This window comes from Engystomops pustulosus, chromosome 4 (genome assembly GCF_040894005.1).
Source record: "Engystomops pustulosus chromosome 4, aEngPut4.maternal, whole genome shotgun sequence".
Lineage (NCBI taxonomy): Eukaryota > Metazoa > Chordata > Amphibia > Anura > Leptodactylidae > Engystomops > Engystomops pustulosus.
Genome location: NC_092414.1, coordinates 75,260,623 through 75,272,678, shown reverse-complemented (window position 1 = coordinate 75,272,678; position 12,056 = coordinate 75,260,623). Strand labels below are relative to the sequence as shown.

The 12,056-nt window shown below is 39.8% G+C and overlaps 1 protein-coding gene across 4 annotated transcripts in view; it reads left to right on the top strand.

Moving 5' to 3' along the window:
• APAF1 (apoptotic peptidase activating factor 1) overlaps positions 1-12,056 on the top strand; it is a 58,892-nt gene that overhangs the window by 40,581 nt on the left and 6,255 nt on the right. For all 4 annotated transcript variants that reach the window (XM_072146328.1, XM_072146329.1, XM_072146326.1 and 1 more), the window contains 4 exons: positions 4,997-5,122; positions 6,658-6,777; positions 8,406-8,531; positions 11,772-11,897. In XM_072146328.1, coding sequence (XP_072002429.1) covers positions 4,997-5,122; positions 6,658-6,777; positions 8,406-8,531; positions 11,772-11,897 — 498 coding nt within the window. The remainder of the gene's footprint in view (positions 1-4,996; positions 5,123-6,657; positions 6,778-8,405; positions 8,532-11,771; positions 11,898-12,056) is intronic.

Sequence of the window (12,056 nt, the reverse complement as noted above, 5' to 3'; positions counted from 1 at the left end):
ATGTGTCTGATGCTGGATGATAAATTTGGTATAATTTATTGCTGTTTAGTTTTACTTTGCACCTTTTAGTTATGTCCCAAAACTGTGGCAAAATTCTGTCGAATTAGCATTATTTCTGTCACACTGACCATTTCCTTCAAAGCCACGCCCTTTTCAGAGAACACGCCCCTCCTGCCATCCTAGTCACAAAATGTTTTAAAAACTGATGTAAACGTGAAAAAGATTAATGTATGTATATCCTGATATCCATATCATACATGTTGGCAATAAACGTTACCTGATTTAAAAACTAAACTGTTGTAAACCATTGATAAAATGGATGCAAACCGTTATTGTTGCTAATTACAAGAGAACTCTGTCTTAAACATGATGAAAAGTCTGTCCCATTGTGTATGTTGTGTATGTTATTTTCTATATGCATTTTATTTTTGTCTTTTCTTGCTGGATACAACTAAGACAGTAGAGGTTTTATTTAGGAGAGACTGGGCAGTCCATTGATAATATTTGTCCTGCTTTATTTCATCTATATCTGAATGTGGCCATTTAAGAGTGTTTGTAGGTCCATTTTTGTAAGATGCAGCTGGCAGTACAGTGAGGTGTAGTATGTCGAGTATTTATCAATCTAATTGTGCCTTTTTTACACTTTTCTATCTTGAACCATAAAGGGAGCGTGACCTCACGACATAAGTCAGTGCACTAAAATTTTGCGTAGTGGACTAGACCACTTGATGGTCTTAAACTTCCCCACATTTTATCATCAAACATCAGAAACTGTGATAAATCTGGCGCAACAGACAATTAGTGTAGCCATATTCTACACTGGTCTAATGAGTGATACTTTTTGATAAATTTTCCCCAGTAGATTTAGCAGGATCATGGTAAAAATGTAAAAAGCTTTGTCACTGCTTTCAAAAATATTCTCCAGTTCTCCTTCATGGATTTTATTTCCCCTATCACTTCCTTAGCATAAGTCTACTCGAGGAGTTATGAGTCTGTACTACAAAGGTGAGAGATGAAAGGACTGCTATTTGTAGAATGGTTGAAAGGAAGAGCAGTTCCCATAAGAAATGGCATTACCTAGCTTGCCCGAGTACATGATTCACTTTTATAAAATGTCAGCAGCCATGTTTCAAAAGACATTTATAGCATGTGAAATCAGGTAGCGCCTATTAGAGTAAATACTCCCAACAGCGTTAAAAGTACATTGTCCTTTCTGGTAACTTTATACTGTAGGCAAGCTTTGACTCATCTATATAACTACTTATGATCTTTTACTAACAAATAATTAACATATGCTAAATAGACTAACATGCATATAAACTCTGAACTCATAGAGACTAAACCAACCGTGTGTACAGTCTCTGTTCATAGTGTTCTCTGCTGAAACTGAGCCTTATGAATTCTAAGTAGAATACATAAGTTCTGGATTCTCTACATCAACCAATTATATTTTAGGCAACCTGTCAGGAGGATTTAAGACCACAAGCTTTCACCCACTTGTTACCCAGGAGAGAAAGAGGATCACAATGATGTGGGTCTTCATTTATGGAGATTCAGTATTGTGCGGAGTAGAGACACGCTGGTAGATCTTCATAAAATGTCTACTGTAGCTGCCTTGCCTATTGCCTTAACTAAGGGACGTTGACTAAGTGACCCCTTCCCCACTGGTCATTCAAAGATATATTTCTGGGTAAAGCTAAATCTCCCAGAATATAGAATGACATCACTGTGTTCCTGACGTGGGTAGAATGCAAATAAGTTTTCCAAGGTGTTAAATGGAAAACAATACCTCCTTTTGCTACCTTGAAAGGCAGCCCCCTTACACACATCATATTTTTAGACTTCTTGTAAGTCATACTTGATGTTAAGGGGGCTGCCTTTCAAAGTAGCAAAAGGAGGTATTGTTTTCCATTTAACACCTTGGAAAACTTATTTGCATTCTTCCCAGAATTCCCTAGTGGAGCATCTATGGCTTTAAGTCTCCACACACCTTTAAGGTGGCCTTAATTGGCATTGTCTCCCTAAGGAGAACACCTACTGTCTGACCCCTGACGTGGGTAACAGAGTGGTGGCAGTTTTCATGCCTAAATCTTTTCACCTCTTAACATTCCACACTATACTATTACAGAATGGAGCTGTTAAAGATGTGTAAAGACGGCTCACCCTGTGGGGTTCATGTAGGGCTCATACAGATGTCATACAAGGTCATACAGACCCTTTGATTGCTGCCAGCAAAACCACCAGCGGCAGTCAAAATCGGGCTGAGCATGGCCACCTTCATCTTATTTTTGGTCTTCGCTCGCAATGACATCATAGGGGAGCCGTGATCAGTTGTAATGATAGCTTCGGGTCTTTGTAAGACCCGAGGCTGTATGCTTTCTGCAGATTTGTTACAATGTGCCACAATATATTGCAATACAGTAGTATTGCAGAATATGGTAGAAACAATCAGAATTTCTAGGGATAAAGTACTGTAGAGGTTCTAAAAAATGGTTAAAAATTTTTTACAAAAAACTAAAAATTCAAAGCACCACCCTTTCCGTACAACTGAGATAAAAATAAACAGTGCACAGTGAAAGCCGTAAAAAACTGAGCCCACAAAAAAATTGGCCCAGACTTCACCACATTTGGAATTTTTTCCAGCTTACAAGTACATGGCATGGAATAAATAATAATTATAAATACTGTCACGTTGTACTGTTTGTTACAAAATAAATAGTTATAGATTTTTGAAGGTGAAAAATGATTGAAAAAAGGCTGCGACACAAAGGGGTTAAAGGAGTTGTCCGAGTTTTGATAAAAAAATATATGTGGCCGGGAGCGGGCTGACTAAAATAATAAAGCTGTACTTACCTCCCGGTGCCCTCCCGTATCCAGCGCTGCTGTTGCTCCGGTCCGGGCGCCATGTAAACAAACATGGCCGCCGGACAAGCGCTGCATTCAGCTTCCGGCCGGACACGACAACCTTCCGGGCCCCATACACAATGCTGTGTATAGGAACGGATAGGCGTACCCGGCCACGGCCGGCCGGAAGCTGAATGCAGCGCTGCTCCAGCGGCCATGTTTGTTTACATGGCAGCAGCGCTGGATACGGGAGGGCACCGGGAAGTAAGTACAGCTTTATTATTTTAGTCAGCCCGCTCCCTGCCACATATATGTATTTTTTTAAACTCGGACAACCCCTTTAACCACAGTAAGTAAGGCAGTGTTGTACCTACTATGGAGACGGGTCACTTGACTACTGTGGATTCTGTAGTGAAAGTGGGACTGGCACTGAACCAGTCTTGTCTCTTAGTCATATGTAGTATACACTGGGGCAAATTTACTTACCCGGTCCATTCGCGTTCCAGCGGCGGCTTCTCCGCTCTGGATTCGGGTCCGGCTGGGATTTAATAAGGTAGTTCTTCCGCCGTCCACCAGGTGGCGCTGCTGCGCTGAAAGTAAACTCATCGCGCCGGAATGCACCGAGCTGGACCAGGTGAAGGTAAGCGGTCCTTATGCGACACATTTTCGGTTTTTAAATGCGGCGGTTTTTCCGAATACGTCGGGTTTTCGTTCGGCCACGCCCCCCGATTTCCGTCGCGCGCATGCCAGCGCCGATGCGCCACAATCCGATCGCGTGCGCCAAAATCCCGGGGCAATTTAAGTACAAGCGGCGCAAAACGGAAATATTCGGGTAACACGTCGGGAAAACGCGAATCGGGCCCTTAATAAATGACCCCCACTGTGTCCAATTTAGAAGCACACTCCTTTCAATAAATTTTAGTAATCTTTACCCTGTTCTTTGCGAAAACTTCTCTGACCACAACCCCTTTCATTAAACCACCTTTGATTTAGAAGACCTTCCAAGAGGGCATTAGAAGCAGGAATATGACATGCATCAAGATTTCTTTTTACACAAGAAAACTGGCATTAGCTCAGTTTACCCTCTGCATGCTGCCACCACTAGGGGGAGCTTCCTGTAAACAAATCTTTGCTGTTTTCATTTAGTTCAATAATCTCACATGCCATCTGCCTATATGCAGCAAACCTTAGCATGTTTGAAGGTCTCTTATGATCTCTCCTAGAAGTCCTGAATTTTAGTTCACTTTAATGACTTAGCACTGCTCTTCCCAGTGAAATATGACTTGTCTTTACATAATGGCGTGTCATATACTGTATCCAGAACACTCTGTAGGATCTACGTTTAGATAACTGTAGCGGTAAATGCTGATACCTGACCGTTCTAGACTTGCACTTGTTAGGCTATAAAGCTTGTGTAATTGTGTGAATGCTTATTGGTGACACCCCTTGAGAGCCATGCTGGTGGAAAGGTCTGCTGCTGCCTGTCTGCCGCTGTGTTCTGAGTTCATCCCAATTAGAAGACAAAGACCTTCTAGACTTGTACGAAATCACTTCTGCTGGAACACATTCTCTGTGCCAGGCAGGTGTCACTGTGTCACACAGCTTCGTTTTATTCTTCAACATCTGGTAAAATGTAAATCATGTCAGTGGAATGGAAAGTGGAGACAGGACAATAGGCACCCGCATTGAAAATAAACGCTCTTTTTCTTGCAGAGGTTTTTAATTCCCTTTAAAGCCCTGGTTTTATAGCTCGGCATGGGGCATTTCTCCTGCCATAATCTTCCATTTTCAATAACCAATTTGTTCTTTCTGCTTGAATAATAGAATCTGTATTTAAGGGATAATGTTACTGAAATAGGTGCAGAGCTATTTCTAGGAAACAGGAAAACAAGGTAGATGAATGCAAATGTCACAATCATATTAGGATTAAACCCCTAATAAGTTTCATCTCATTAACCCCCCACTTACCATATTATTTCACAGAATATTTTCACTTTTATGTATTTAATGATGGTAATTAATGGTCAAGTAAACTTCTTCTCTTTTATAAACTGGATGTTACTGTTGTATTTATATTTAAAGTTTCCCCTCAAATGTTTTATTGGCACAGAGAGTGTGAAGCCCATCATTCATAACTATCTTGTTGCTGTAGGTGTTTGATCTGGCCACCGGAAAGTGTCTGAAGTATTTAAAGGGTCACAGGGACACTGTTCAGCATTGCCAGTTTACTCCCGATGGGAAATGGCTTGTATCAAGCTCTGATGACTCGACTATCGTGGTGAGTTTTACTTTTTAATTTACATTTAGATATTTATATATATAGATTGTGCTTAAAAATAAAGGGAACTCTTAAACAACACAATACTCCCAGCCAATCACTCTTCTATGAAATCAACATATCTACTTATCAATACTAATTGTGAAAGTACTTGGCATGATAACCCATAGAAAGGAGTGGATCTGTAGGTGGTAACCACTTACTATTTCTCTGCTCTTATCTTTTTTGGCTGTTGTTTTGGTCACTTTGTCATTGGTCTCACCCCTAGAGGTAGCATGAGGCGGTGTTTACAACCCACAGTATCTACTCAGGTAGTGAAGCTCATCCAGGATGGCACATAAATGTGAGCTTTGGCAACAAGGTGAGCTGTGTCTGTCAGCACAGTGTCCAGAGCATTGAACAGATGCCAGGAGGGTTGAAGTAGGCAACAACCCAGCAGCAGGACTGCTACCTACCCCTTTGTGCAAGTAGGAGCAGTAGGAGAGCCCTGTAAAATGACCTACAGCAGGCCACTAATATCCACAAGATGGTGTTGTACTTACTCCCCAACACTGCACAGGGGGATTGGTATTTGTCAAACGACACCACTATTAGCAGATTCGACATGGGCTCCTTGTACTCTTCATGGATTAAAGCAGGTTCACAGTGAGCTCATGTGACAGACGTAACAGAGTCTGGAGATGCTGTGGAGAACGTTCTTCTGCCTGCATCATCCTGTGGGTCAATAATGGTGTGGGGGAACATTTCTTTGGAGAGCCACACAGCCCTCCATGAGCTAGCCAGAGATACCCTGACTGACATTAGTTACCAGGATGAGATCCTCCTACCCATTAAGAGACCATATGCTGGTGCGGTTGGCCCAGGGTTCCTCCTGATGCAGGACAATGCTAGACCTCATGTGACTGGAGTGTTCCTGCAAGATGAAGGCATTGATGCTATGGACTGGCTTGACTGTTCCCCAGACCTGAATCCAATCGAGCAAGTCTGGAATATCATGTCTCATTCCATCCAGCAATGCCACAGGCTGTTCAGGATTTAATTTCTGTTTCAATCCAGGTCTGGGAGGAGATCCCTCTAGAGAACATCTGCTGTCAGGCATTGTAGGGAGTTTCAAACAGTCGTCCTCTGATGTTGGATCAGCCTGAAATTTAATTTTCCACTTTGATTTTGAGTATTATTCCAAATCCAGACTTTCATGGGATATTATTTAGGATTTTATTGATTATTTTTAGATTTTATTCTTGACATTCCACTATGTGATGAATAAAAAATTGCAACTGGAATATATATAATATGAGAGAGAGAGACAGGCAATGAGAACTATAATCAATCTGCATACAAGTAAAAGCCTATGGTCACATAATCTTAGTAGCTTCTTGTACACTATATGTTATTGCTATATAAATAATGAACAGTGCAGGGTAATAAATAACACTACTGTGATTTGGGATGTCCTACTAAGTCGATTAACACATCTTTATTTAACAACATACTATGCAGTGTATACATTTTATAATCTATATGCTCTAAATCAGGTTTGGGACTGGATTTCAGGAAGTAGTTCATTACTACAGGGGCACAAAGAAGCTGTGAGGTGCTTCCGAATTCTGGAAAATTTCAAGCTCCTGTCCTGGTCATTTGATGGGACTGTGAGGGTAAGAACACTATTATTTCTCCATTCTCATAACCTACTGTATGATATGTTTAAGGGAGTCTTCCAGCTCAACTCTCTAACCATCTAAAGCATCAATCTGTATGATATTTTATGAACTACACAGACACCTTTGCTGTTTCCTAGTGAGAAAATGCTGTATTTAGCTTTATTTAAATGAGCTTCTTGGTGCATATTCCCCAGAACTATTCAGAATTCAAGTATATACGGTAATTTACATAAAATAAAGATGGAATTTTCTCTAAAATGACAAATTTCTTGGAAATAGTTAAGGTATGTCTGAAAGTGTTCATACACTATCATGTTACTTGGTGATTTGTGAGCTTTTATTATATCAAACATTAACTGCAGGGTAATGGGGTTTTAAAGGACACCTGTCATCAGGTCTGTGTCACTAGTCCTGTCACTACTACCTGTTGGAGCAGCTCACAAGGATCCCATCCCAGCCTTTATCTAGTTATTTCATACATTATTCATTGCAAAATCATCTATTCTTTATTATGTAAATGAGGCTGGTCACATGGTCAGAGGCAGTGATGTCACCCCTGTTACCCCTCCCCTCTCCTCCGCTCAAGTCTGTGTGTAATGTATAGTAAAGCATTGCTAGTGTGTGTGCTGCATCTGCTGACATGCTGCATCCTCCTAATACACATGTGAGAGACACAGACATCAGCTACACATGAATCTGACATGTTCTGCTGTAACATGGCTGCCTGGAGCTGTTGTATCTCTCCTAAACACACACACACAGGCTGCAGGGGGCGTGGCCACCAGCACCAGGAAGCACATCATTATACAGCCTCACATCATTATACAGGCTGTCAGTCATGCACTGGGGGTGTGGCTGTGCCTCCCACTCATGAATAGAGTGGACAGCTTGAATATGCTAATGCTTCATTGGACATTTCACAGGTCATTTGCATACAGCTTTAGGACCTCATTGCTTAGGTTTACAGGCATGTAGAGGGACAATGAAGGGATAGAGGCAATGCTCTCTAATGGCAGTTTATGAAAATATATTTAGTTTAGGGGGGTTATTTTGCATGACGGGTTCTCTTTAAAGTACAGAACTGTACACTCCCATAAAGGTGGTAGAACAATAATGTGGGCGGCAGTATTATTATTAACTAATTATTATAACTAATATTAACATTGGAGTAGATTAGAATCCAGTAATTTAATACATTTATATACAAGGTCAGATCATGGGAAGGGTATTTGGCTAGAGATCTCTACCTCCTAAATTTTCCACATTCTGAAGCTTCCCAGCTATATGTCATAGGGGAATTTTAAATAAATAAATTCCTTAAAGGGGTTTTCACATGAAGCAAGTCAACTTTCTAATCAGTGGGGTCTCGGTGATGGGACCCCCACAGATCACTAGAATCTACCCGGGAGATGGCTGGAGTAGACCCCAACCGATAAGCAACTTGCTTCGTGGTAAAACGCCTTAAGGACATGTTCTGTTTCAGAGGCCTGGCTCATAGTTAAACTGGTGCCAATATTCAATAAGGGGAGAGAGAGAGATGACTTGGGTGGTCTTGCTCCTTCACAATTTTGCTTGGGAATGTTACATTTTTATATAACTATGTGGTTACTAATTTGTTTTAGGTCTGGAACCTGCAGAATGGATGCAAAGAAGATGAATTTCAGTGTCATAATGGTGCTGTTTTGTCTTGTGATGTTTCATCTGATTCCATGAAATTTGCATCTACTTCAGCTGATAATACAGCTAAGGTACAGTATGGAGTATAGATGGAGAGAAGGACCTACTAAGCTACAAGCTTGCACTGAAAAGTAGCCAATATGATGTGTACCACATATTTTGTGCATTTTAGACATTTCAGATTGCAAAGTACTTCTCAGAATGAATTAATCTGCCCCAGTGTGCAAAGGCCCAGCATATAGTACAGGCAGTCCCTGGGTTACATACAAGATATGTATGTTCTTAAGTTGAATTTGCATGTAAGTCGGAACTGTATAGTTTATAATTGTAGATTCAGTCAATTTTTTTGTCCTTGTGACAATTGGATTTTCAAACTTTTATGCTGTAATGAGAACAAGGATCATCAATTAAATGTCATTACAGACCCCTCACAGCAGATAATTGCAGCTCGGGACTTAAATAAAGCATCTACAAAGCTTCAAGAGAGGTCATAGTGGCCAGAGAGGTCTGTCTGTAACTAGGGGTTGTATGTAAGTCGGGTGTCCTTAAGTAGGGGACCGCCTGTATAGTATAATAAACAACAGTACAGAGGGATAAAATGTAAATGATATTGATTGTAGGTATACCATAAATATTATACTGCGTAGGGTTAAGTTCATATTGCTATATATCACAGTACAAGATGAAGGAAGGCTGACATTTTACCATACAAAAACAGGTTGATGTCAGTTGGCCACAAGGACACAAGATGTTCTACCTGACAGATATGCTTCCTCACTTTTAACAGTATTTCACACTTTACATATTATACATAAAGTTGACTCTTTTATTTTAAAATTTCACTAGTTTCCTTGGAAACAGGCAGCTACTTTACTCTTCCCTGCTGTCAGACATCACCTAACAGCTCAGGTTTGTGTATTTACCCTCTGAGCTCCCATAATGCACCGCTTCTTAGATTTGGGAAATCATTAGAATTTTAGGTTTAGCTTATAACACGCTTGCCGTTGGCAAACTTGGTGCTGAAAGAAAAACAACAAAAATCAGAACCAGCCACTTACTCTAAAAACTTCAGTTAGATTTATTAACTTGGTATTTTACAACATGTATCATGAATGTACTGCAGTATGTGTCACGGATGTGTAACCATGTGTATAGTGTTTTACTGGTTTCAATATAAAAGGTGTTTAGTATAAATGTTTTGTCATGTAGCTAGTTGTATAACTGGGGCTGTTTTAGATTACATCAATCCACATAGGGTCAGCGAGGCTGAAAAGACAACACTTGTCAAGTGTCACAGATTGTCTACCAGTCCCCTGAAATAGAGCAGACATCCCACACTCAGGACTATAATATATGCCATTTCACAAGTGGAAATTAAGGAAATCTACCATTTGATTTCATGCATTATGAACCAAACATACCTTGAGAATGCTGTAGTGACACTGATGTAGAAACATATCTTGTTTAATCCCTGATCTGAGTGGTTTTGCTGCAAAAAACTATTCTAAAATTCAGGACCTTGGGAAAGCTTGGTGCAGACTGTCTGCTGTACATAACAATACATGGAGCTTCCTGAACTGTTCAGACAGGACTAATCAACTTGAGCTGGATGACTCATACACAGCATCTGAGGGATGGTGCAGCAATTGATTACTTCTGCCTGTCAGGGACAACAAAGTGAATACAGCGTTCTCAGAAGCAGTGCCTAATTGGGGTAAGCCACAGGAGCAGCAGAGCCACATAATCATAATTTTATAATTGTTTTTTCAGAAAAACTACTCGGTTTAGGGATTAACACCTTAGTGACCAAATTCATTTGCGCCTTGATGCGCAAGGCCTATTTTTCAAAACCAGCATGTGTCACTTTATCTGGTTATAACTTTAGAAGGCTTTAACTTTCTCAATTGTTTTCAAATTTGTTTTTCTGTGACATTTTGTACTTCCAGTTAGTGGGAAATTTTGGTTGATATATTTTGAATTTATTTATGAAAAAAAGGTGAATTTATTAAACATTTTGAAAAATGTTCTGTTTTTCAAACTGATAGTTTTACTACTCGAATTAGTTACTAACTAACATTTACCATATGTCAGCTTTGTGTTGGAGTCATTTTAAATGTGTCCTTTTGTTGTATTACAACGCTAGAAAGATCACAAATCGAACAGCATTCTCTCTAATTTTTAAGAACATTTTTAGAATAATTTTATTTTAGGGACCATTTAATTTCTATAGCGGTTTTGGATGTACTGTTAATAGTACAGTACACACACACACATATCACCTTCTATTAACTTCATATTCAACTATTCAAAACAGCAGGTAGGAAGCTTGTTAAGTCTTTATGTATTTTACAGAAATTCAAACAAAATGAATATTTGATCTGTAATATTTTTCATTAATACATTCGCTTAGCTGCAAAATTTACCCACATTAACTGAATAAAAGTAGAAAATGCATCTAGGAATATGTTGTGCAGTTTTTTCTGAGTAAGAGGACACCCCATATGTGGATGTAGCCCTCTGTCAGGGATCATGGCTGGCACGTAAGGGAAGGAGCTGTTGAGCTTTTGTAGGGCAGAATAGTTTTCAGGTGCGAGGACGTGTTTGTAGAGCTCCTGGGGCCACATTCACACGTGGCCTTTTGGTTGCCCTTTTGAAACACAATCCAAAGGCTCCACCTACGATGATGCATGTTGAGTTAAGATTGCGTTTACTTTGTGTTTAGTAAAGTAATATGTAACCACGAGTGGAGCCTTTGGATTGCGTTTCCAAACGCAGCCAAAATGCCACGTGTAAACGTGTTCTCGGGTACCACAAACCTTTATCCCAGAGAATGAAGTGTAAGGTCTGTTCATAAGATTTCATTTTGGTTCAAGCAAAGAAGAAAATATTCAGCATTGTCAAAATATAGGCAGAAAAATTGTACTTCAAATGGTCTTTCCATCTTGGAAATTTACAAGCTGAGCTGTTTTTGCAATCTGATAGAAGTTAATACAGAAAGTTGTGCTTCCAGGTCCATCTGTTGGGTTTAGGGGCCTATGCTATAGGTGTAGGCCAAAAGGTAGGTCCCCACATGTTTTAAACATATATGTTATATCTTGTAGGTATATTATAGACATCCAAGATGGGCCTATCTTTCCTCCTTTAAGACATTTTGTCAACATTTAATTAATGTTTAATTTAACTATTTGATGATGAGCAGTGCTTTCATATTCAGCAAGAAGTTGATATCCTCCTGTGTATGTTATATGTAATAAAGGGATGTTGCCTTAGCACGAAAGGTAATGTATAATCTATAACGTGTTTGGTTTCAGATCTGGAATTTAGCTGGATTATCTCTTCTACATGAGCTGAGAGGTCATCTGAGCTGTGTGCGATGCTGCACCTTTTCATCTGACAACTACTATTTAGCAACTGGGGATGACGATGGTGACATAATGGTATGTAACTGTAGCATCTGTGGTTTGAAAGGGGCTATGACTAGGAGAATAGAACATTGGTGTAGTCAAAGTAAACCATTGGCTTCCTCTAGACAACCTGCATGAGGTTGAACAGCTTGAAAACTTAAACTGGAATATTGAGTGGAAACCAAAAAACAC